The sequence below is a fragment of the Melampsora larici-populina genome (genome assembly GCF_000204055.1).
Source record: "Melampsora larici-populina 98AG31 unplaced genomic scaffold MELLAscaffold_11, whole genome shotgun sequence".
NCBI lineage: Eukaryota > Fungi > Basidiomycota > Pucciniomycetes > Pucciniales > Melampsoraceae > Melampsora > Melampsora laricis-populina.
Window position 1 is genome coordinate 609,212 of NW_006768775.1, and position 25,264 is coordinate 634,475.

Consider the following 25,264-nt stretch of genomic DNA (forward strand, 5'->3'; position numbering starts at 1 on the left):
CACAACTAACTACATAGACTGCAAACCTCCCATTGTGAACTGCTCGAATTCGAAGTTCAAGTTCAAAACTGAAATTGTGAACTAGCTCGATGAGCCTATGGTCCTCAGAATCTGTTCTGAATTCAGCATTTAGTTTGTAGTTAGTTTCTGACTGAACTGCCCAAATTGAAAGTTTGCAACCTTCCATTTCGATTTTAGGAATTCTGAAAGTTCAATAATTTTTCTTAACTACCAAAAAACACTGGGATATTTGATTGTGATCTTTGCATGCAGTTCACAATTGGTTGTGAACTGCCAATTCAGAATTTGCCAATTTCATACTGATTGTGAACTTAGATTTGAGTTCACACTATTCACAGTCAGTTGTGAACTGTAGTTTCAGTCTTAATTCTGCATGTTTAGCATATAAGTTCATAAGTTCACAACTAAAGCTCACAACCCATTTTGAACTGGTCAAATTCATGATCTAGTTCACAACTGAAATTGTGACCTAGCTCTATGTGGTCGAAATCAAAAGTCATCAACCTATGGTGGACCTCACCATAGGTTTTGAAGTCAGGATGTAGTTTGTAGTTAGTTTGTGATGGGCCCAAAATAAAAGTTCACAAATTTATCATCAAGTTGTGAAGTTCCGAATTTAGTCAATAATTGTGAACTGACAAAATGAGCCGATGATCAAAAGTGAACTCTCTATCCAAATTTGACCTATCTATCCAGTTTACCATCAGTTGTGAACTCAGTCTATAGGTAGTAATTACAACTTGCTTCATAGGTAGTTTTGAACTTTCAAGAAAGTTCACAAGTGCCTATCAGAAAGTTCATATCGAATTGTGAACTTTCAATATGTTCACATTTACTTGGGAAAACTTTGATTTGGATGTGCACAATTTTGAACTTCCAAATCAAACTGATAATCTCATCTTAAAACTCAATTCGGCTCACAATGAGTTGTGAACTCAGTATGTAGTTTGTAATTGAAAGTTCACAACTTTCAAGAAAGGCAGTTGTGAACTTTCAAGAAGGTTCACAACTTGCTTTCTTGGAAGTTGTGAACTTTGCCGCTCACAACCGCTCACAATGAGTTGTGAACTCAGTATGTAGTTTGTAAATTCTTGAAAGTTCACAACTTTCTGCATAGGTAGTTGTGAACTTTCATCAAAGTTCACCAATTGCTTCGTAGGTAGTTGTGAACTTTCTGCATAGGTAGTTGTGAAGTTTCAAGAAAGTTCACAACTTGGTTCATAGGTAGTTGTGAACTTTCAAGTAACTTCACAACTATCTATGCGGAAATTTCTTAGCAAATTGTGAACTTTCAATATCTTCACTTTCAGTTGGGTACCCCCTTTGGAAGTTCACAATTGTGAACCTCCAAATCAAACTGATAATCTCATCTCAAACTCAAAACTCAAAGCGGCTCACAACCGCTCACAATGAGTGGCTCACAATGAGTTGTGAACTCAGTATGTAGTTTGTAATGTGAACTGCTCATATTGAAAGATCACATCTGACTTTATTCACAGATCGCTTTGTTTGGTGAACTTATCATGTATTCATGGAATCGTTTGTGATGGATATATTTAGTTCAAGATGAATTGGGGACTACTCAGATGGCAAAAATAGCATGGTGAGCTACTTGGAGCTAATGATTCATTCTAGTATAGTATTCTTTCTATTGGTCTCCACCAATAAGTCCAGATTAAATAGGGAACTAGGATCGAACAATTGGATTATAAGCTGAAAGAAACAAAAGTATAATAGAATGGGATCAAAGTAAAAGTAGTAGAATAGATTGGGATCTTTTTGATATAATGTAATATGTTCTTGATATAAGATCAATGAAATGCAACTGAGGTAAATCTAGAAATCATTTCGCCATATGCCTAACTTGATAGCCAATTTCTTCATCTTGAGATGAGCTTGTTCCGCATAACCAGTCAAAACCCTTGCTTGATATGCTTGTCCTTCGCTTTCACTCATCGCCTCTTGCTGGATTTTGACTTTCTCAAGGCGGTTGACCAATGCCTGGGAGATTTGACAAGAGCAACCGAAACGTGTGATTTCGGCCGACTCTGGTTGGACTTGTTCCTTCAATGCATTGTAAGTTTTGGAGCGCGAAGTGTGATGATGGACTTGAGAGTTCCACAACATTTCAACTACTCCATCGGAAGAATCCAAATCGACCTCTAGGTTGTAGTCATCAAGCACGAAGCGAGCCCCAATACAGTTCCCTCGTGAAGCTGTATCACCTCGCAAGTATAGCTCACCCGTACCCCGGTTGATTAAAGTAAACAAACCAAAGGCATATTTGGATGCATCTTTATCTTTGTGTTTTTTATTGGTAAATTCATCAAAGGTAACTACAATGTTCGAGCCAAAGACCTTGGAGTTGGGTGAAACATAGAAGGATTCGCTTGCCCAAGAAGGGGCATTCGTTCGACTGGCAAGGGCAGCATTAGACTCGAAGGCGTATAAGGAAAGGCCACTGAATCTCTCAGCGAAGAAGGATTCGATAGCGGGCAGGTTACCCTGTCTTTTCAGGTCGGCCTCCATCTTCCAGAGGTCATTTGCAGTCGTGGCATTCCAAGTATAGTGACCTAAGGAAAAGTCATGTGAGTGATGTTCTTTTATTCTTAATCTTGGGTCAGCCAGACTGACCTCCTTTGACCTCCGTATCATAACCAGGACGAAAACCGGCAGCAAACATTCGACCATATTTGCGACCGAGTCTCCTTGCCCGGTAGGTAGCTCCATTATTTTTCACTTCGCCTCTAGCTTTGGCATGCTGGTAGATCGTGCTGATTGAATGATTATAAGCATTGTAAATCTCCTCGGAGACACTCCCCTTCTCTACAAATCGTACAACCAGCAGTAGCTCAGATGTATCATAATCAAGACAAACAACTGTGCCATATGTTAAACTGAAGCGAGGCTTCCCATAACTTCGTCCCTTCCGAAAAAACAGGAACTTCGAGTCCATGGGGAGACCGTAGAGACTGATGAGATTGGCCTTTTGAATAGCTCGTTGATTGGGTGGAGGTTTGGATGGACGTTCAAGGTGCTTCTGGAGTGATCGATTAAGACGGGATTGTAGGGTAGCTGGTGACTTGTACTTGGGCATGGTAAAGATGGAGAACTTGATGAAGTGTGAAAAATATGATGAATACGAATGGGATGTTTGAATAATACTGAATGATTACGATGAGATAAAACAATTGAAGAGGGGTTCGAAAAGCTGATAGAATGAGACTAGGATACTATAAGATCACTGGAAGAATATCTTTGATATGTTGCAGTCGATTCCAATAAGGCGATAGAAATTAACCACCACTTCCTCCTATTAACAACTCAGGCTAACAATCTTATTAGACTCCCTTTCTAGCTTCTGAATTATGCGTCGCGATGATCCAAGGTCCGAAGCATGCAAAGGAAGTCTTATAAGGTGTTCACTGGTCAGAAGATAGAAAGGTAGTTATTCACCAAAGCCAAATCGATGGAATGATATGTGGGATGGATATTTTGCGATCGAACCCTGGGGAATATATGTATTTCGAAGAGACATAACCGTGTGTCTTTTGGTCATTCAATCAAAAGTTCTGTTTCCTTTTCCTACAAAGTCCACATTCTGAATTGAATTGCCTAGACGAAATTTCTCACCCGTATATCATTTTCCTATTATAGTATAGGACACACCCTGAATACTTAATAGGACTATATATCTATATAGTACAGGATACTCTCACAAGTTCTCACAAGTGTTTGTGAGAGTATTGATTCCATCACCCAATTGATTCCATCATGAGAGTATTGATTCCATCACCCAACCTGTATGACAATAGGATCGAAAGCGATACCATTAGTATTTAAACACGAAATGGTTTGGAAGGGGTTTTGAACCACCCCTTCCGAACCATTTCGTGTTTCCACTTCCGTCGAAGTGATACTGATGCTGAAACCTGAAGCTCAATTGCCATTGAGCGCTGTACTTCGGACAGTCGGAATTGTATTGGACAGCTGTCAGAGTCTCTCAAGGGACTCCCAAATGAAACTGGAGCAACCAACCCAGAGTTAACCCCTTCTGCGATTGGCATCCTGGAATTTCCACCATACATATATATTGGAAAGTATTTTGTTGAACTCTGGTTTCACATTGATCATCTTTAATGTCCTGAATGATTTATCAAGGTCAACTATTATTTCGTATCTACAGGGGTAGATACATTATTCACATGTTCAACATATGTAGAGTAATACTCAAGATACAATATTGTCATGTTCAACACGTGTAGAATAATACTCATTTTGATCAACCAGGATGAAAAGTTCTGGTTGATACACAAAACCTTTGCTCATAGGAGGGTTGGTTGCAGTGGTAGTTGAGACAGAGACCATTAGCTCTTTAAATATTTGCAATATTTAAGCTAAATAAAAATATTATGATAAGCATGAACTAATTGTTGCGGTATATATATGCTCACTTGAATTAAAGACTTCATTTGGTCAAAACTTGGGCAGAGATATCATTTGATCATTTTGTAAGATTTTTCAGCGATGGGTACATCACCCCCATGAACCCAGAAGTGCTTTGGCATGAGGTTTGAAAGAGTTACTAAGATATATGTGCTAATTGCAGGGGTAAGTGCTTCCAACTGCAAATTTTTAAGATGTGGAAAATTTGCAGTTGGAAGCACTTACCTGAGTGTGGTACCAGGGTTAATTGGCCCCAGAAACATTTCTCAACACTCAGATCTACAATATGATGAGTGTGGACAAAGATATTTACAAATATGTGCTATTTGTTAATATAAGTGTGTACAACTTATATTAACAACAGGTGTACAACACTTGGTCAAGAATATCACTTGACCACATTGAACATGGTGATGTCCCAGTGGTAATAACCCCCCAGGAACATCGATCAACACTCAGAACTACAATATGATGAGTGTGGACAAAGATATTTACAAATATGTGCTATTTGTTAATATAAGTGTGTACAACTTATATTAACAACAGGTGTACAACACTTGGTCAAGAATATCACTTGACCACATTGAACATGGTGATGTCCCAGTGGTAATAACCCCCCAGGAACATCTATCAACACTCAGAAGTCCAATATGATGAGTGTGGAAAAAGATATTAACAAATATGTGCTATTTGCACATATAAGTGTGTACTTTAGTCAAATACTACACTTGTACAAGACTTGGTCAATAAGGTCACTTGAGCACATTGAAAATGGTGATGTCCCAGGGGTAATAACCCCCCAGGAATATTTATCAACACTCAGAACTCCAATATGATGAGTGTGGAAAAAGATATTAACAAATATGTGCTATTTGCACATATAAGTGTGTTCTTTAGTCAAATACTACACGTGTACATCACTTGGTCAATAAGGTCACTTGAGCACATTGAAAATGGTGATCTCCCAGGGGTAATAACCCCCCAGGAATATTTATCAACACTCAGAACTCCAATATGATGAGTGTGGAAAAAGACATGAACAAATATGTGCTATTTGCACATATAAGTGTGTACTTTAGTCAAATACTACACTTGTACAACACTTGGTCAATAAGGTCACTTGAGCACATTGAAAATGGTGATCTCCCAGGGGTAATAACCCCCCAGGAACATTTATCAACACTCAGAACTCCAATATGATGAGTGTGGAAAAAGATATTAATAAGTATGTGCTATTTGCAAATATAAGTGTGTACTTGAGTCAAATACTACACTTGTACAACATTTGGTCAATAAGGTCACTTGAGCCCATTGAAAATGGTGATCTCCCAGGGGTAATAACCCCCCAGGAACATTTATCAACACTCAGAACTCCAATATGATGAGTGTGGAAAAAGATATTAACAAATATGTGCTATTTGCAAATATAAGTGTGTACTTGAGTATTCAACTCAAGTAACACTGACTTGATCAAGAATATCACTTGAACAAATATTATAAAAGTGTGGTCCCAGGTTACATTGACACCTAGTTACATTTATCAACACTCAGAAGTCCAATTTGAAGAGTGTTGAAAAAGACATTAAGGAAAAAGAAATGCTATTTGCACGGGTCTGTCTGCATTTGAGTCAAATACTACACAAGAACTATAACCTGTACATTAGACCACATTGAACACAATTAGACCACATTGAACACATGACTGTAGTTCAATGTTTTCAATTACAATTAATTGTAAGACCTATGATTGAAATTGAGACTGGTAAGAACCTAGTCTCTCAATCACAATCAATTCTAACACGTATGATTTTAATTGAGACTGTCCACTTTGGGCTCCATACTATGGGGCCCAGTTTTTACTCTTATAAATTTAATAGAGACTGTGCACTATGGGAGCCTTCATAGTATGGGTGTTTGCCTCGTTGAGACATAAAGTGGGCAAATTAGTCCATTAGTCTGAAAACACTGGGTGGACCCCTGCGCTGGCCCGTGCCAACTGATTATTGCCATTCTTGTTTATTTTCCCAGATTGGAACAACATCTTGCCATATGAGATCATCATATCGTAGTTTGGAGAATCATTTACCTTTCAAAGAAAAGGAGGTGGTGATAGTACAGTGATCTCACTATGGGTAATTATTTGATCTGTAGTCACAGGTGAAGCAGACCAATAGTTCACCTGTATGACTGGACTCAAATCGAAGCCCAATGGGGTACAATCACAATGTGACAGTACGCAATCAATAGAGGATTAGAAATACTGCACTCAATTTGAAGACCAATTGGGTACTGTCACCTACTGTCACCATCTGACAGCACCCAATTGATCATATCAAATTGATATCTTCACACTAATGAGAAATATTGACGAATTGGGCATATGAGCCTAAAATCATTACCGTCTGAAGTGCTTTGGACTCTGGTTAACCCAGATGAGTAATTTTGGACTCCGACAATTACAAACCGCCCTCAAATACCTTTTTACTTCAGACAACTCACTCGTTCAAGTCATCCAGCCATGGGTGGAAGAAAAGGGAGATCTATAGGATGTCCTTTAGGTCCTTCTTCCAAAAAAAGAAGACAACCAGAGCCACAAGGTTCCAGCCAGATCATTGCAGATTTGGATGCCAGCGAGGCACGTTGGGTCGACCAGCAGTCTCAACGCTTGAACAACCGACCAGTGGCGCCTAACACTGCAATGCAACATGAACAACTACAGCCTTCAACTTCCGACCAAGTCGAACATGCTTTTGAATGGGACCAGATTTCCGATATCAATCCAGAGGAAGAATATCTCATCAATCACAATATCCCAGACGACCCCACTGAAGAGCCACCTGAAGTTACTAACTTTGGTGACTACGTGAAAGGATCATCATACAAACGAAAACAAATCAAAGAGGCCAGGAATTGGGCCAAGGTCTTTGGGCCAATGTTCCTCGAATTCATGGTAGGTTCCAAGCGCACCACTCAATGGGGGCTAGAAACCTGGAACCAGGATTATAACAAGTCTTGTGCTTGTGGACCTGGGAAACATCGAATGAGAAAAGTAGACATGGTGGACCATACAAGTAATCTCGAATTTCATTGCACCATTTCCTTGCTTATTTATACCACTCATGCTGACTTTGAACAGCTCGTATGCAGCAGACAATTGAATTTTGTGACTGTATCCCAGACCAAGTGAGGCTGATACGGATGGGATACATTGGAGGATCTCCAATTCATCCGGAAACTGCTTTTTCAATCAGGCTCTTGAGGCTTCACCATAGTCTATGGAAATATTGCTCACTTCGAACTCAGGGCTTCTCACTTGGCCTTGATGAGTTCTTGGATTCAGCCAACCCACTCATTTTGGTCGCCAGTTCAAGTGAGGTAAGTCATTTTCCTGTCATTCATTAAAAGTTTATTAATCCTTTTAACTATCAATACCCATCACATCAGCCTCGAAGGTGGAGACGCCCTTTATCATTAGCTATAGATGCATACAGACAAATGGTTCGATACGAGGAAGAGTTGACAATACGTGCACTAGGACTTACAACCATGGAGAGGCTGGCCATGAATTGCCCCCGGTGTTTTGGACCTCTTCAAGATAACCCTGAGCCTGATGAGCCGGACTATATAGTATGTGTTGACGGCAACTTTCAGCATCGGAGACACAAGGCTGCAAGCCGGGAGTATGAAGAAGTGGGCATCAGGATTCCACCTCTATTCATTAAACCCGAGAAAGTTGAAGAATGGGAGCCAGTTAAGAATAAACATGTCATCCAAAATAACGTATGTTTCTTCTGAGATGAGACGTTTGCAGCTCCACCTCTGATTTCCCAGCTGAAATCAGTGGAGTTCCTCAGGACCGATGCTCTGTGCAGCACACTGCAGCTGCAGATCAGCGAGGTGGCTCAACATGGAAAGCAGCCGATGAGACTGGCCTAATTGGGATGGCCTGTCGACATGATCATGTCCTGAGTTTTGTTAATGTTGTTCAGAGTGGCGAACGGTGAGTTTCTGTTCAGATTTCACACTTCCAGCGCCTGATGAATATTGATGAAAAACTCAATCCAGGCAATACTACATACTATCTATGATTGATAAACTGTTGCACGAGACGGCTGAGCCAGGGAAACCTAGGAAAAGGGTTGGTATTTTGTATGATATTGGGTGTACTTTGGAAAAAAGCATCATGAAGGTACTGAGTATATCTTTGAACCAATTTCGAGTGGCCACTAATGTTTGCCACAATTCAGAATAAGATCTTTCAAGCCCAATGTGCAGAACGAGGCCTGAAGTTTGGAACCAGTGCGTTTCATGCCTTTGTTCATGAGTGGGGTTGTCAGCTGCGTTACAATCCCCGTATGAACAAAGGCTGGGGACGTTCAGATGGGGAAGGTTTGGAAAGAATATGGTCATACCTATCTCCTCTCGTTAGCCCACTGCGATATTCGACAAAGCAGCATCGGCTGGATGCTCTGCATTTAAAAGCGACTCATCGAAATGAAGTCACACGCACCAATGCAGGTGAGAAAGCTTTGTTTGCAATGACCTTAACACATCTGGAGTGAGCTGATTTGGTTTTGGTATCAGTGCGAGCATCTTGGATTAAAGTTAAAGAATCCGAGCAACTTCTCAACCAAGCGAACAACAAACTGAATGAACTTGAAGTAGAAAAACCTATCTACACATGTGAGTATTTTGCTGGGCAATGGGAGCGACAAAAGACGTGCCAGCTTGAAGCTATGTCGAATATCACTTTAAAAAAGTTAGAGGAAAAGCTGGTTGAGCTACTTGACCAAGAAGAAAAGTTGAAAGAAGCTCAGTGAGTTTCCAATTTCAGGCAGTGTGAACATGAGAAACTGACAGTGGTAATGCATATTAGCACTGAACTTAAACGCCTACAGCGCAAAACTCGTAGAAATTGGACAGACAATGATGTGTTAGAGATGAGCACGCTCCCCGCTTCGATTGTGGTGATGGAGACTGCTGCCCAGAAAATGCGTGCAGAGTTAGGTGATCCAGAATTCCGGCGAATTAAACAGAACACAAGTAGGTCATTTGAACTTTGATGCAATCAAACAAGGGATATATTAATAATATGTGGTTTGATTTCATAGCGGACAAAGGGAAGGCCCTAATTCGAGTTAGGCTGGCCAAGACGAAACTTTATGAGGCCAAAGTAGGCATTGTGGAGGCTCAGAAACGGTGGGACAAATGCGGTTTGGGTGCATGGCACTTCCATCAACCAAACCAATATATATCTGTTGACTCCTGGTTTGACGAACACTAGGTACATCCGTCCAGCAGAGCTTGAAGACTATGATGACGAAAAAACAACTCCAGTTCAGGCGGAAATGGACCACTTATAATGAACAAGCCACCCTGTATAATGACATCCGACCAGTCAGCAATCTCCCATGTCCAACTTTGGAGGAGGCGAAGGCACTGCCCTTTGAGGATTGTTTTTGGAATGTAGGCGCTCTATCTCATCCTTTGGAGATGTGGGCTAATGATCCAGGCACAAAGGATGGTATTCAAGCCTACTTGCTGCAAAGGAGCTGTAAGGAAGAGCTTCGTCGTCTAGGTCGTGAATCACAGCAAATGACCCTTGCCGCGCTAAGAACAGAGGAGCAGATGCAAGATCTGCTAAGGGTATGTAATAGTGGTACGTACTCTACTATCAAATGTCTGACAAAACATGAATATTTCTTGACCTTTCTTACGTCTCTTTCGGCAGAGTGGGAACCTGAGCATGGTGGGAAGGCCCTGATTGAAATGATCCAACCCGGGCAGCGAATATCCAAAGACATCTGGGAAGATTGTATCGATGTTTTGAAGGCATTTCACAAGAATACGCTTCAACATCTTTGCCGAACATGGATGTCCTGGAGCTCATCGTTGGTTTGCCTCCTAAGGTACACCATCAAGTACACTCCAGTTGATAGAGATTCTTTGGAAACAATAGTTATTCGTTGGCTAGGACTCATTGAGAGGACTAAAACGACTTGGTCAGAGCTTGTCAAGCTCAAAAGTTATGAAACTTCGGCTCTCGATGAACTGGATATCACTGAGCAGAATTTTCTGATTGGAGAGGATGTTGGGGAAGAACATGATATGTTGCTTGAACCTGATGATATTGAAGATGAAGATTTTATATGACTCCACGTAATGAAATTACTCCACAAATCAACCTGCAAATGGTTATGAGCTTTGATCTAGGATTCACTGGGTAATATCAAGTGGTGAGCCAATTATTTACTTCACAACAATGCCTTTTAAAGTGAAGATGCATGTGTGAACTTGAGATCTAGTTCACAAGTGTTTGTGAAGTAGAACTATATCTGGGAAGGCATTGTGAACGAGACCCAGTTAGTTCACAAAGAGGTGTGAAGTGGATCTCAAGTTCACCAAACCAGATCACAAAAGTTTGTGAACTTCAAGGTCATGATGCATCAGAGATCTAGTTCACAATCATTTGTGAAGTAGACATCATCTGGGAAGGCTTTGTGAACTAGGGAGCCAGTTAGTTCACAAAGCGGTGTGAAGTGGATCTCAACTTCACCATTCCAGTTCACAAAAGTTTGTGAGATTCAAGGTCAGGATGCATTGGAGAACTAGTTCACAATCATTTGTGAAGTAGATATCCGTGAACTAACCGGGATAATTGTGAACCAGCGACCCGGTGTGTTCACCAAGAGGTGTGAGCTAGATCTGTAGTTCACCGAACCAGTTCACAAATGTTTGTGAACTAGATCTCAAGGTCATGAGTGAACAGAGATCTAGTTCACAAACATCTGTGAACTAGATATCCGTCAATTGGATCATTGTGAAGTTCAGATTGTGAAATTCACTTTCAGACTCAGTGATCCAGTTCAGCAAACCATCAGTGGTGAACTACATTTCAACTTCACAAATACTCTGTGAACCAGTTCGCATTTCATGGTTCACAAGATGTTGTGAGCTAGATCTCACTAGATAACCAGGTCACAATTTATAATGTACCAAGTTCAGACCTTTTTGTGAGCAGGACTTTGTGAAACTACTTATGATCATTCGACCGAATTCTACTCAACTTTAAATTTTTGATGATGAGAAAGTTCACAAGGACTTTTTAACTTGTGATTTACAATTGTGAGCTATGAAACCTGAGAATCTGAATTGTGAAGTTGAGCAGCAGTTCACACAATCTATTGTGAACTTGAGATGTCATGAGAGTTTTGTGAGGTAGAAGAGTTCACAAAATAATGATTTTTCGATGTTTCGATGTGGACATGTATGTGAACCGGCTTACCCATGTAAACTCCGAATGAGAGGAGGGTATTTCACAAGTCACTCATGTCTCTATCGATTTAAAGGCCACCCGTTCCGCCCCATCCCAGTTTGGTCACATACACAAACCTCATTCATCTTCACAAAACTTTATTCATCTCTTCTGTCATATCTCATATCATGTCGCGCACCACTCGTTCTGGTGCTAGAGTATCACCACCTCCCAAGGCAAGCTCAGGAACTCGAGTGGTGCGAGGCAATAAGTCCAAAGCTCTAGCAGGTCCAAGTAGGAGACCAACTAGAAAATCCAATCGAAGTACAAGTCACTCTTCCCGCAAAAAGAAGGCTCCTGTTCTCGAGACCGATCCGGTCGAGGTCGATAGTCAAAGTGAAGATGATTTACCGGATGATGAGGATATTTACAAAGAGTTGGAATCAGAGGATGAAGAATCCGATACTGCGGACGACTCCGACAATGAAGTTATTGAAGCCTTGGCCAGAAGGCAACCGAAATCCAAAAAACACACCCGAACTGGAAGGAGCAATGCCAGAAGAGTCCCTCTGGATGAATCTCATGACGCCTCCCTTGCTAATGCTGAAGATGACCCGGACGACTTCACTAGACGCCTTGAAGCCCAGTTTGCCAAGAGCCCAACCAATCGACTGGAAAACCTGGATGTTGATGACGAGGTGCATGATAATTCAGTCCTGCCAACGGTTGAAAATTATAAAGGCCTAGTGAAGGAGTGGACAAGAAAGCGTATTACATCAGTTCAGGATTTGCAGAAAAAGGTGACCTCAGTTCCCCCCCATATCCTAACTGAAGCAAAAGCCATCAAGAAACTTTATAAACATCACAAGAGGATGCTGGCGATGATGGGTAACATCACGACATATACCTTGGATAAAGCTTTGTAAATGATTTTTTTTTTCCGTAGTTGGACCAAACTGATATACGGTTATACGGTTAAAATCATTCATTTAGGGGCGAGCTCGGAGGTACTCGGTTTCCTGATGCATATCGTCTTTGGTTGAAATTTTCCATTGAGGCTCGAAAACTGAAAAGTTAGTACATGTATTTATTTAGCAATATACTGTTTGATGCTGATCTTGTTTTTGCTACAATGGAATGGCAGTGCCCCGCAAATACCAGGCTGGAAAGGCATTAGGACAACGAAACCGTAAGCTTGGTGCTGCCTGGAAAGCCCTGTCGGTGAATCAAAAGCGTGTGTTTCACCCGCGGGTCTTCTACACCTTGTCTGGCCTTCCTGCGCCAACTAGCGACTTCGACACTGATGATGAAGAAAATGGACCAACCGACTTGTCTCCTGACGAACGTGAGGAGCTTCAAGGGATATATGATGAGTCTGTGTGTTCTTCAAAGGTTCGCCAGGTGTATGCAAAGGCATCGAGTGGTATAACGGAAGGGTGAACAGTTCCCAAGTACAATCAACTATCATTGAAGTGCGTTGAGAAGCTGCATAATCAGGTACGTGTTGTGTAATGTTTGTTATTGTATTATATGTTATTCTATTATATCAAGCAAGTTCAGTTCTCATTTTCTTGCTTCCTACCCTACAAGATTGAAAACGAGGCAAATCGTATGGACTTTGGGTACTATTTCCTTGCTTCTAGTACCCATCCTGCTACTGGAGGTGATTCTGCGGATCCAGGGTGGTGTAAGGAGTTTACGTCGAATGAAGAGTTGGCAGATTACGTGCGTATGAAGAGCAATTTCCCGACTATATTTGCTGCACAGACCCAAGGTATTTCCGTCGACAAAGTCATTGCTAGTGCAATTGGGAAAACAGAAAAAATGAAAATGAACTGTAAGCGTGTGGACCCTGGTGATAAGGTGAAGAGTGACTTGGCAGCATTGTTGAAATCTGATTTAGGTGAGTGGGGTGATTAACATTTCCTATGATGATGACTAACTATAACATTATTCTGCAGGGAAAGTGTTAAAATTTGTCCCACCAGGGTTTCCTCGTGGACCGGACCCAGGGAAGCTTTTGTTGGATAAGGGATGGAAGGTGAAGATCAAGCAGTTGCCTGGCTCTAGCCTACCCCCCGAAGTGTTGAAATTAGGCTTTAATGCAATGAACAGTCGCCGGTCGCTCTGGTTGAATGATCTCCAGGCTGGCCTATTTCGATTCGAGAAGATTCCCGAGGACGAGGATGATGATTTGGATTACATGGTCACTGATCATCAGGAGGAACCATTGGAAAAAGATGAAGAGCTCACGGTTGGAATTGAGGAGGAACTAGAGTGGAATGGAATTGGTGAAGATGAGACTTATGAGGCTTAAATGTTTTTTCCTGCTCTCATCACTTTGGTTTTTTGGCTTTCTTGCCCAGTTTCTCTCTTTCTCAGGCTGCTCACTTTGGATCTTAGCGCTTTTCTTGTTACTTTAATGAGGGATCAAATTTATATGAAATGTGTCACAAGTATTATTTTGATAGTTGTGCAACTAAAGTGAGTACCATGTGTAAATGGTATCAGGTCTTACAAGTAAGTCTCTAAATTTCTCTATACTACATGGGGTAATGCATACCTGCAATCTAGAATTTAGAAATATATCAATCGTTTCACCAATGAAGATTGATCATTCAGGGATTCTCGATCAGTTGTTGATGGATTGTGGAAGCCTTTATAACCAAGATAGATACTAAAGGCGTTCTCTTTCTCTTGGATGTTATATTTCTTCATATCGAAGATTGGATCAATCAATGGGAAATTCGAGGTTCTTTTGAGGTGATCAAATTGTTGAGTTGTGAATCTGGAGTTATATGAATGAAGGTGGTGAAGTAATCTTGACTAGTGTGAACAGTTGACTTTTGGGTGTGAACTGGTAACTTGGAGTGAGCGAGTGGGTGTTCTCGAGTTTTGTTGTGAACTGTTAACTGTTGAGTGTGAACTAACTCAAGTGAGTGAGTGAGTGAGTGGGTGTTCTCGAGTTTTGTTGTGAACTGTTCCTGTAGGTGTGAACTGTGGGGTTGAGTGTGAACTGTTAACTGTTGAGTGTGAACTAACTCAAGTGAGTGAGTGAGTGGGTGTTCTTGAGTTTTGTTGTGAACTGTTCCTGTAGGTGTGAACTGTTGGGTTGAGTGTGAACTGTTAACTGTTGAGTGTGAACTAACTCAAGTGAGTGAGTGTGTGGGTGTTCTCGAGTTTTGTTGTGAACTGTGCCTGATAGGTGTGAACTGGTAACTTGGGTGAGTGAGCAAGTTGGTGTTGTCGAGTTTTGATTGATTGTGAACTGTTCCTGGTAGGTGTGAACTGTTGACTGTGGTGTGTGAGCTGCACGGTCAACTTGGTCTCTGGTTATGAAAGCAGGTGAACTTGTGAAGTTCATGTGAGGTGTATGGACTTGGAGGGAAAACAGTGGTGTCGGACGCGTCTGAGGAGAAAACTTGCCCAAAAAACCTTGAAAAAATCTGGCGCCCGACTAGTCGGACGCGTCGGCGATTTTTATAGGGAACATCGGCTTTTATCCAATCAAAATGTCTCATTTTCTTTCGAATACTAGTCGTGAAGTCTAGGCGCTAGAGGTGGAAAACTGCCACAGCGGTTGTTATCCGTCAAAGTCTGCAACAAGATTAAACAGTACACTGTTTCTGATGTTTTTAATCAATCCCAGTCACATGAGAATTTATCAGCGATTTGTTTTGGTTTTTAGAATTGAATCTATCTTTTCATCTTGTGACAACTTGTCCTTTGCTCTGTGGCCGTCCTCCCTGGTTTTGTTCCTGTGTGTATGATCAAAAATGCACAAATATTTTAGTATTACAAATAGGGCAGTGTTTGGGGTATGAATTCAGAAAGATGTACAGTCCCCTGCCAAAATTATATGTGATTTCAAATTTTGCACCTTGCCTCCACATCACTACACATACAAAAGAAATAAAGTACACAACTCAAAGTACTACATAAAGCAAAAAATTGTCCTGATTGAGTCTATGGCTTGCAGCTATATACACCAGCCTGAATGAAAAACATTGATAAACTGTAAACTCACTGGGTATGAAAGGGAGGTCTCACCAATGAGTTGGGCCGCCTTTGTTTTTGATGAATTCATTGATTCCCTCGGGCATAGATGCGGCCAAAGATTTTAGTGTTGTGTTAGGGATGGCCCACCATTGCTTGACAATTGCTGAGATCATTTCTTCGCGTGATCGAGGCTTTTTCTTCTTGGAAACTTTGTCTTTGAGGATCTTCCAGAGATTTTCAATCGGGTTGAGATCAGGACTATTAGCCGGCAAGTCAAGCTTGAGCAGAGAGTGTTGGTCCCGCCAGTTTGCCTTTTTACTCTGATGCACCGGAGCTCCATCCTCCATAAGTATGAGGTTTGTCGGACAATTGGGACTGCTGATTAATTCTGAAAGACACTTTTCATAGACTAATTCAACATAGTCCGATGAAAGAGTACAACTGGGAGGCATCACAATGATTAGAAGTCGAAAATTTGCAGTGAATGCACTGCATAGCATCACAGATGTTCAACCGCTTTGAAAAGTGGGGACCAGGCAGTCAACAAGGTACTTTTCATATGGCATTCTCCAGACTAAAACTTGTCTGGAGTTCTTCCCAATTTCAAAGTAGCATTTGTCTGTCCAAATTACCCTACTCCTGTAAGGGTAGTGGCTCTTTGAAAGGAGGCTACACTCACTAAATGGTGGTATTGGGACTATTTGTGTGGTGAAGTATAATAAATATTATTATATTTCAGAGTATAACTAGTTACAAGGGTAGAGGAAGAAGAGAGAGATAATAAGAGAGATGATATGAGTATGAGAGGAGTAGTAGAAGGTTGAAAAACTAAGAGTCTGCTAGGACAAATCCTGGCAGACTACAGTTAGTTGACTCTTAAAGAAGAGTTTTGATTTACAATTGAGTAAGGGATGAGAACAGGATCCCAATGTTCTCCAATATCCTTCTTGGTAATTGGATAAAGAGTGATTATGAAGATCACTATCTTGGTTATCTCTTAGAGGTCACCAACCTGTTTGGTTATTATCTTGGAGGTCACCAACCTATTGGTTATTATCTCAGAGGTCACCAACCTAGTATAGAAACTACTTAGGGGAGGTAGAGGATCCAGAAGGGAAGTATATAACTTACTTGGATCTAGTCTGGAATAATCAAGGTAGTATAGAATTTCAATGAATCACTAGTATTACTATTTGTAATACTCTTGATTTTTATTCTATTGGAACTCTTGATGGTTCTTTAGAAATAGGTATGTATAAACTGGTTTTTCTTTGGGGATGAAGCAGGTTCTGGTTTATATATTCTAGCTTTTAAACCTAGTATTGTGATATACACAATGTTTACAATATTAGGTTTGTATTTAATATTTTAATGTTTTTATGATTACGTACACTTAATGTTATGTTATGTAATCATTAAGTGTTTCATATAAGATAAGCCTGTTTTAACTCTTGATATTGAGTTATGAGATGTTACTAGTGTTTTTGTATGTAATTTTATATGTTACATGTTATTTCTTGGGTATATGCATATGTAACTAGAGGTCATATATGTTTTTCTTAAATGTTACATATATATTATAGGCTGTATGTACATGTAATTATATTTCTAGGTGATGGCTATATATCATAGGTTAGCATTTGGGTACATGTGTATGTACTCAGGGCTGACAACTCCAGTCTTCAACAGTGAAGTGTTTGTACTTTTTAGCATATTCTAGACGTCTCTGTTTGTGTATGTCATTGAGAGCTGGCTTCTTTACTGCTACACATGCACGCATACCCAATTTGTGGATCTCCCTCTGAACAGTTTGTGAGCTGACGTTGGTAGGAATTAGCTAAGTGATTTCCAATACTGTAGCCCTTCTATTTTTCTTGAGAATTTGCTTCAGACATTGTTCATCGCGTTTGGTGAATTTTTGAGGTCGTCCAGCGTGGTTTTCACTAGTTATGGTGCCAGCATTCTTAAACTTTGCTATCACGGTATATACAGTTGATGGTGGGTAGCCTAGTTTGGTTGCAGTTTCCATGCCTTGGAGACCTCCTTTGTGCAATCCAATAATTCTAGCCTTCTCTTCGGATGTCAAAGATCATGTCTTCATATTGTGTTGGAGAGATGAGGTGTGGTGGTTGGGAGAAACAGTGGTTCAAGAACAGCAGTTCTCTGAGCTCAGGCAGAAATACCTTAAAGTATACGTAAATTTGGCAGGGGACTGTACAGTGGGTAAACCCAAGTACGTGTTCCAACTTGCCCTGCGAAATCCAAATTTTACCTTTTGGGTCAAAGACGGGGCACTGAATATGAATGTTTGGGACTGGGACCCAAACCAGTGAAAAGACAATACATGCATGAATCTGAAAATATGATACTGAAGACAAGAAATATTGTTTTATTTTTTTAGGGTCTCAGATTTTTGGACCTGAGCCTTATGTACTTAGCTAGGTCCTAGGCTCATAGCTAGTTGTTTAGGCTTATACTGGGAGGTAGCTAAGCACTACACACAGCCAGGACCCAGGAATGCCCCTATAAAGGGTAGTGATCTGGATAAGTGCTTTTACAGTACCCGCGGCGTTACCATTCATGGGATACGAGCAGCTCTGATCATTTCTGCCCAATTATAATTTTGATTATTGCCATCCTCTTAAACCTGTGACATCTTGGGTTGAGTGTCAGTGCGTGAGGCCAGTGACAAGCTTGATCAAGCTAGCTTGAAGAGAGACCAGGATTGTCGGAAATGCAAAGAAATATTTATATCGTTTATCAAATATTCTTATTGCTTCGATTCTTATCGCTTCCATCAAACCTTGCTGATGCCTTCAAGCGCCGCCGCCAAAGAGAATTTCTTCACCCTTTTTAGATATGTTGTTGCAATCTAAATCACTTGTGTAGTTTCAAATGTCAGACCGGAGGGTTCGTTCAGATTTGGAGTTGTCAAAGGAGGTGAAAGGCTCCAAAAAAGTCTGTGTAAAGATTAAACTGTTCTTACAGCTATGGGTGAAGCCAGGTTTAGACCTGGAAAGACTTGGTGTTTTTGCAGGACCGGAGTTCCGAGGGTACTGTAAAAGCACTTATCCAGATCACTACCCTTTATAGGGGCATTCCTGGGTCCTACACAGCCCCCAATCACAAGTCACTGGCAGGCCAGTGCCTCCCACCGACCCTAGTAAGTTATGAGAAAGTTATGAGAAAGTTATGAAATGGATATCAAATGGATAACATCCATTGATTGAGAATTTGTTGAGAAGTGGTTGGGAGACCACCAAAATTGAGATGATGTCATACAGCATCATAAACCTGTACAAACCTGCTCCTGTATTTCCCCACCAAGAATATATAGTTTATTAACCTTTGTGACATAAATTGATTGAGTTATTGAGGTTTGAAAAAAAATCACGGACAAAAAATACTATTTTTGCACTATACCTAAGAATTGATTCTGGAATATCTTCCAGCTTCATCAATATACATACACAAAAAAATTGATATTCCTTTTCAAAACATGTTTCTCCACATTTTTGTCCCCTAAAGCCTTCCTGTATGGGCAGTATTTCTACATGTAATTCCTGAATGTGTCTGCAAGTTTGATTTTCTGATGTTCTTTGCCCCAAGAAAAAATTTGAGGGAACATATTGCCAAAATCATTCTGAATTTGATTGATGTACATGTAGATGGTATTTGACAAAAATTTCTGCCATAAACTTTGCCATATTCTGCCTAGAAACAAAGAGTCAATCACATTGTTGACTGCTCATGTACACACCACAATTACATATAGAAATACTGCCCATACAGGAAGGTTCTAGGGGACAAAAATGTGGAGAAACATGTTTTCAAAAGGAATATCAATTTTTTTGTGTATGTATATTGATGAAGCTGGAAGATATTCCAGAATCAATTCTTAGGTATAGTACAAAAATAGTATTTTTTGTCCGTGATTTTTTTTCAAACCTCAATAACTCAGTCAATTTATGTCACAAAGGTTAATAAACTATATATTCTTGGTGGGGAAATACAGGAGCAGGTTTGTACAGGTTTATGATGCTGTATGACATCATCTCAATTTTGGTGGTATGACATATTTTGCTGGTAACTGACCCAAAACATCTTGATAGCAGATGGATGTTATGCTGAAAACCAATTGAAGTTTTGTTGAAAACATTTTGGAGACATCGGATGTACTGGCCTGCCAGTGACCAGTAGTTGGGGGCTGTGACAGGTCACGCTCACACCCAGCGCCTTTTTTGTGGCCGTGGCCTGACATGATGTGGCCCAGTGTGGCCTTTCATTTAAACAACCTAAGATCCTCATTTCAAGTTGCTAATCCCTGCTTAAGATGATCTTTAAGGGGGCTTTAACTGATTTCAATGCTCTGTGAAGCCCATGAAGGGGTTGGGGTGAGGGCCATGCGTGGCCTAATCCCTGGCCCTTGCCATGGGCCACTCCAGGGCACCTTGTGGCTTCGTGGCACCGGGTGTGAGCATGAACTACAGGGTGATACTCACCGACTTAAAGCTGAGCTTTGTGCTCAGCACATTATATTGGTCACTACTTTCATTAAGAAAACCACTATTTACCACCCGGAATCAAAAAAACCGATGCCCCTAGGCCGGATACCACCCAGGCTGTAAATGACTTTCTGCCCGGTAATATGAGTAGCTTTGGAATGTGCTTCACTCTGAATGCTATTGGGTGTTTTCATAGTAATCTCATAATTAATCACCACATTTAAGCCTTGAGAAGCTTCATAGCAATCTCACGATTGATCACCACATTTGTTCAATGTTCTGTTTGAGGATCGGTCTTCTCTGGAAGACTTCATTGTGGGCGCCTCTCAGAAATTGTCCCTCCTTTAAATACGCTTGCAGATGTTAGTTTTTCATCCCCTCCAAATTATGTTCAATGATTGAACACCTCACTCATATACATTGCTTCATTTTGAATTCATATGTGGTAACAAGATGTAAGACAATATGAACTTCAAAGAAAGATGAAAGGAAACAACACAAGCGTGACAACAATTGATAAGATCAGAGTGAATTCAAACTACAACTGGCAGATTTGCCCAGACTTCCAGCTCTTTGTGAGATACCTTGATCCATACAGGAACTTGAGTCCTTTCAAGCATCTCCAAGTTTCACACCTTTCCATAAACTTCTGGAAATGGTACTAAATCATTCCCACCTCCCAAACTGACAAAGTGTTCATTGTTGACAAATGCGAGTATTATCAGAGCTTGTTTGTTGGGAGGTGTTTGATATGGGAAGAAGGTGTAACAGTTGGTTCTAAAGGGAGTGAAAAGTATAACCGGACGGTGTAGAACTTAAAGCTCAACAAGAGCTTTACAGAGCTTAAAGAGGGATAATCTACTAATATAACTAACTAGTAGAAGTTGCCTAAGACTGCCTCTTTGAAAGAATCAACACGGGGTTTTGCTGAATTCTGGGATAAGGCACCAGAGAAATTGTCTCAATACTTAAGTCAAGTATTATTCCCGTGATTTTTAGAAATAAAGAAATCTCAACACTGCTATAGTGTTATTCCAATCTGAGCACAACAGAACACAATTTTAATTACTATCAAAGCAAAAATCAGTTTGATTGTTATTCCAAAGAAGACTCATAGTCTTATCACACATAAAGAAATCTCTCCTTTGATATAAAGGGGCAATTTAGTGAACTTGGTACTGCTAAAGTAATTTAATAATGATTAAAAACACTCTAACAAAAGTATAAGATGAGTAAAAAAGGGGAACAAAGGCACGTAAATTCCCTAACAATAGTATATAACCCTCCAACAATCCTCAATAATGGTCAACAGCCTCCAAAAACCTTCAACAACCGTCAAAAATCAATAGAAATCCCCCAATGTAACCATATGATGTCATATATATTATTGTTTGTAAGGATTCAAGGCGTGAATTTAATCAATTGATGTTAATAAATGATGAACAGATCTTCTTATGATGAATACAAGTGATTTTTTCTTAATATTCATAGCTGAAATCCATTTTTGGAATTACAATTTTTTTGTAAAGTTGTTCAATTTTGGATTACTATAGCTCATTAGATAGCCCTCGTGATACTGATCATTTATCACCCCCATATGACCTATTTCAGATGAGTGATGAATAAGTTATTGAGCTGTAAAGATTGAGAAACTAAGCTTTTGTCATGTAAATGTTATATGTAACCACCAAATTTGAAATTCACTCCAGTTTCTTTGTTGCCTTATAGCTTTTCCACTAATCCTTCCTTACTAATGATTTAAATGCTGTACATTATGAAACCAATGATTCTGCGTCGAATGAACTATCACACGCCCAATTCTGACAAGTTTTAACATATGTAATTAGCTGAAAACCTCCATTTTTGATGAATTTTGACTATTTTCACGTCTAATAATGATTTTTCTTCTATCAAAAGATCATCCCACAGCATTCAAATAAATCACATAACCCCAAAATCATTCTGAAAAACCCTTGACACAATCAATCCATCAATGACATCACTACACAGGAATTAATACCATAGTACCCCTTTTCAAAATCCCCTGTTTCTTGAATAATTTCACACCTCCCTTATCAACCCTTGTGATTAAAGTTGATGATGACTAATGTTGTACCTCTCTTTCATAATAAAACCTTCCTGAACCAATAACTCTCATAATAATAACCTAAAAACCATTTTCCAGTCTTTCATACCCATATTTTCGAAATTTCCTTCCACTTTTCTAACATTGTCCTTCTTTTTTCATTCTTTTCATAACAGTTTCCATTCTTTAAGATCCAAACTAAATGTTCTTCTTCTTCCAATTCCTTCTTACTAATTCTTTTAATTTGATTTTCACTCTTATACTATTTTTATTGATCTTTTCAAATTTTTCTTTTCTCTTAAATGTTCTTATCAAATGATTATGTAAGTATATGATTCAAAAGATAATGAAATGAAGATTACAAATCAACTTTGGGGCCCTTGATGACTAATAAATCCAACAATAAATTTGCCTTTGACTAAAAATACAAATTTTCCAATAAGTTTTAAACTTTTTGCTTAAGTAGAGATCTTGCTCACCACAACGGTCAAACACACTGGCAATGATGTACCCCAGTGCTGGCATCCTCAACCAGTATGTGCTGGTGCAAGAAACCCCCTCATAATCAAGCCCACCTTGGATTTCTTGTACAAATTTTGCTGCCATTGATTGCTGGACCTTTGTATTCCTCCGGGGTCGTTTGGATGGTGTAGACATTGACTTGACATGATCTTCAGGGTATAACATGAGTTCAGCTTGCAAAGTTTTCTGGACAACTAGGTAGGCATCTCCTGAAAACATATCCATTGATGCTGCAATTGCATAAAATCCACAATTCCCAAAAGCTGGTGCATTATGAATCATTCATATTAAACGTCAACCAGCAATTCAAACAAAATAGACAAATTAATACAAAATCTACAAATCCTCCACTTTTTAGCAGAAGAAATCCTGGTTTTGACCACCCGAAGTTTTGTCCTCGAGATAATTACTTTTGATTTCCTTATTATTGCTCTTAACACTTACCTTGATGATCATACATCAAAGGATCACATCAGGATTTGGTCGCAATCAGTCAATCTGTGGCCATCTAATCATCATGTAGAAACTTCAGATTGGACCATTAGCGCCATTTGTGATTTTTACACATGAGTGATCAGAAACCATTTGGTGAGAATTAGCAGCTTCATTGGACGTTTGTTAACAGTTTTTCATTTCTCCATTATTCAGGTTTCAAAAGCTCAGATCAAGCCTCTGACTCGATTCAATCGAGTTCCAGCCTGTAAGTCCCTCTCTTTTCCTCCATCTTTTCTTTTCTTTTCTTTCTTCTATTTGCTTCCACCATGCTGATCTCCTTTCATCTTATTTTGCATTCATCAGTCATCAACTCTCAAAACCAAAAAAATCGATTTTTAGATTCATTGTCAAGTTTCAACTCTCCTCCTCCCTCTGTCGTCTATTTCTTGTACACTGCTAACAATCTATTGCTTGACCTTCTTGGTCCTAGACTCTCAAATTCGATTTTCGATTTTCAGCTTCTTTGGCAGGTAGCTTCATTCTATTTGATCACTTTGAGGAATCAAATGACCTCATCCCTTCATCCCTTTTGTTATATACTTGCCATTTCAACCTGTAACTCTCTTCCTAGGTGAGTCTGAATCGATGATTTGATTTCCATATCACTTCCAACCTTAAAGGGTTTCAAGCAGTCTCACTAATTCATCCATATCTTCCTCACTATATCTCCATGATATTTACCTTTTCATTAGATGATATTTTTTATTTTAGATTTCGCTTTTGACTGTTCAATCAACTGTTCAATCAATTTCAATTTCAATTTTGGTAATTCATCCCCTTTTTTGTTGCTTCTTTATTCATTCCACTAACTCCTCACTTTTCTTGGCTTTCTCATTTAGTTACTGGATCTATTTGTGCAAATTTGATTTTGGCCATTTGAATGGTTTGTTTTCCTTCTGTTGAATAGTTCATTTTCTTTTGTTTCTTATGGTCTGTGTCTTCCATGCATACTAATCTCTTAATCTACATCCCCTTGGTACCCAGAAATCAAACTCCTTCAGTAGCTTATCACTTCAATTTCATTCCAATCTATAAGCCATCTTTCATTTCGATTTTGGTGCTTGATCAATTGATGATGGTGTTTCCAAGCAAGTAAGTACTCAATCATATGTGTTTGCTTTCTTTTGATCTGTTCATACTGATCATATCTTCACCTTTCTACACTCTCTCTTCTTTGCTTCAGACATCTGTATTGCAAATCTGATTTTGGATTATGATTCATTGGATCACTTAGTTTTCATTTATCAGGTAATTTTTTATATCCTTGATTTATTTGCTTTCATTCTTTTATTTCAACTCTCTCAATGCTAACTGAGTAAACTTTTTCATTTTACTCTGATTCATTTCATTTATAGGCCAGTCCCTTTTACTGTAGTTTCCCTCCACCAATCTCAGTATCTTTTCTAAATCCATCACCATCTCAAGTCCAAATCAATTGTTGATCCTGAGTCTTGATTACCTAGATAAGTTTTTCTCTATCTCTTTCTAATCTATACATTCTTCCTCTCTTCTACAGTCATACTGACATCATGTTGCCTCTTTCACCACTCTCCTGTCTTGGCTTCTAGGATTAGTACCTAGCTTTCGATTTTGAGTTTGACTGCATTTGATGTATTTATTTTTTTAGTTTTCTACCATTAGCTAAGTTGTTCTACACATTTTCTATTGTGGCTTCCTGTTCCTTCCCCACTATATTGTTCTTTCCAGTGATTATTCACATTGGATTTCAATTCCAGATCTTGAGTGAACAGGTGTTGTGGTTGATTCCTATTATCTTTCCTTTGTTTATGAATTTGAGTTTGTTCTACATGTACTTATTCTTGGTGTATTTTATTTTGCTTTGAGAAATAATTTTTTTTGTATTGATAACAACAGATCCTCATGATCAGAAGAGTTCCAGAAAAGCCTGGAGAAAAAGCCAAAGTGTATATTTAA

At 39.5% G+C, this 25,264-nt stretch overlaps 3 protein-coding genes across 3 annotated transcripts; 2 read left to right on the plus strand and 1 right to left on the minus strand.

The window, feature by feature from the left end:
• Positions 1-1,857: 1,857 nt before the first annotated feature.
• On the minus strand, positions 1,858-3,118 carry MELLADRAFT_61756 (uncharacterized protein; the record flags this gene model as incomplete). The annotated part of the gene is made up of 3 exons (XM_007408196.1): positions 1,858-2,181; positions 2,398-2,594; positions 2,656-3,118. 3 exons carry the CDS (start codon positions 3,116-3,118, stop codon positions 1,858-1,860), a joined length of 984 nt encoding a protein of 327 aa, XP_007408258.1.
• Positions 3,119-6,985: 3,867 nt separating this feature from the next.
• Positions 6,986-7,451, plus strand: MELLADRAFT_104866 (uncharacterized protein; the record flags this gene model as incomplete). The annotated part of the gene is made up of 2 exons (XM_007407991.1): positions 6,986-7,387; positions 7,422-7,451. The coding sequence occupies 2 exons, from the start codon at positions 6,986-6,988 to the stop codon at positions 7,449-7,451; spliced, it is 432 nt and encodes a 143-aa protein (XP_007408053.1).
• A 4,459-nt stretch (positions 7,452-11,910) lies between these two features.
• MELLADRAFT_84646 (uncharacterized protein) lies at positions 11,911-14,039 on the plus strand (the record flags this gene model as incomplete). Its single annotated transcript, XM_007407992.1, has 6 exons — positions 11,911-12,644; positions 12,716-12,795; positions 12,867-13,067; positions 13,167-13,219; positions 13,274-13,625; positions 13,690-14,039. The coding sequence occupies 6 exons, from the start codon at positions 11,911-11,913 to the stop codon at positions 14,037-14,039; spliced, it is 1,770 nt and encodes a 589-aa protein (XP_007408054.1).
• Positions 14,040-25,264: the final 11,225 nt, after the last annotated feature.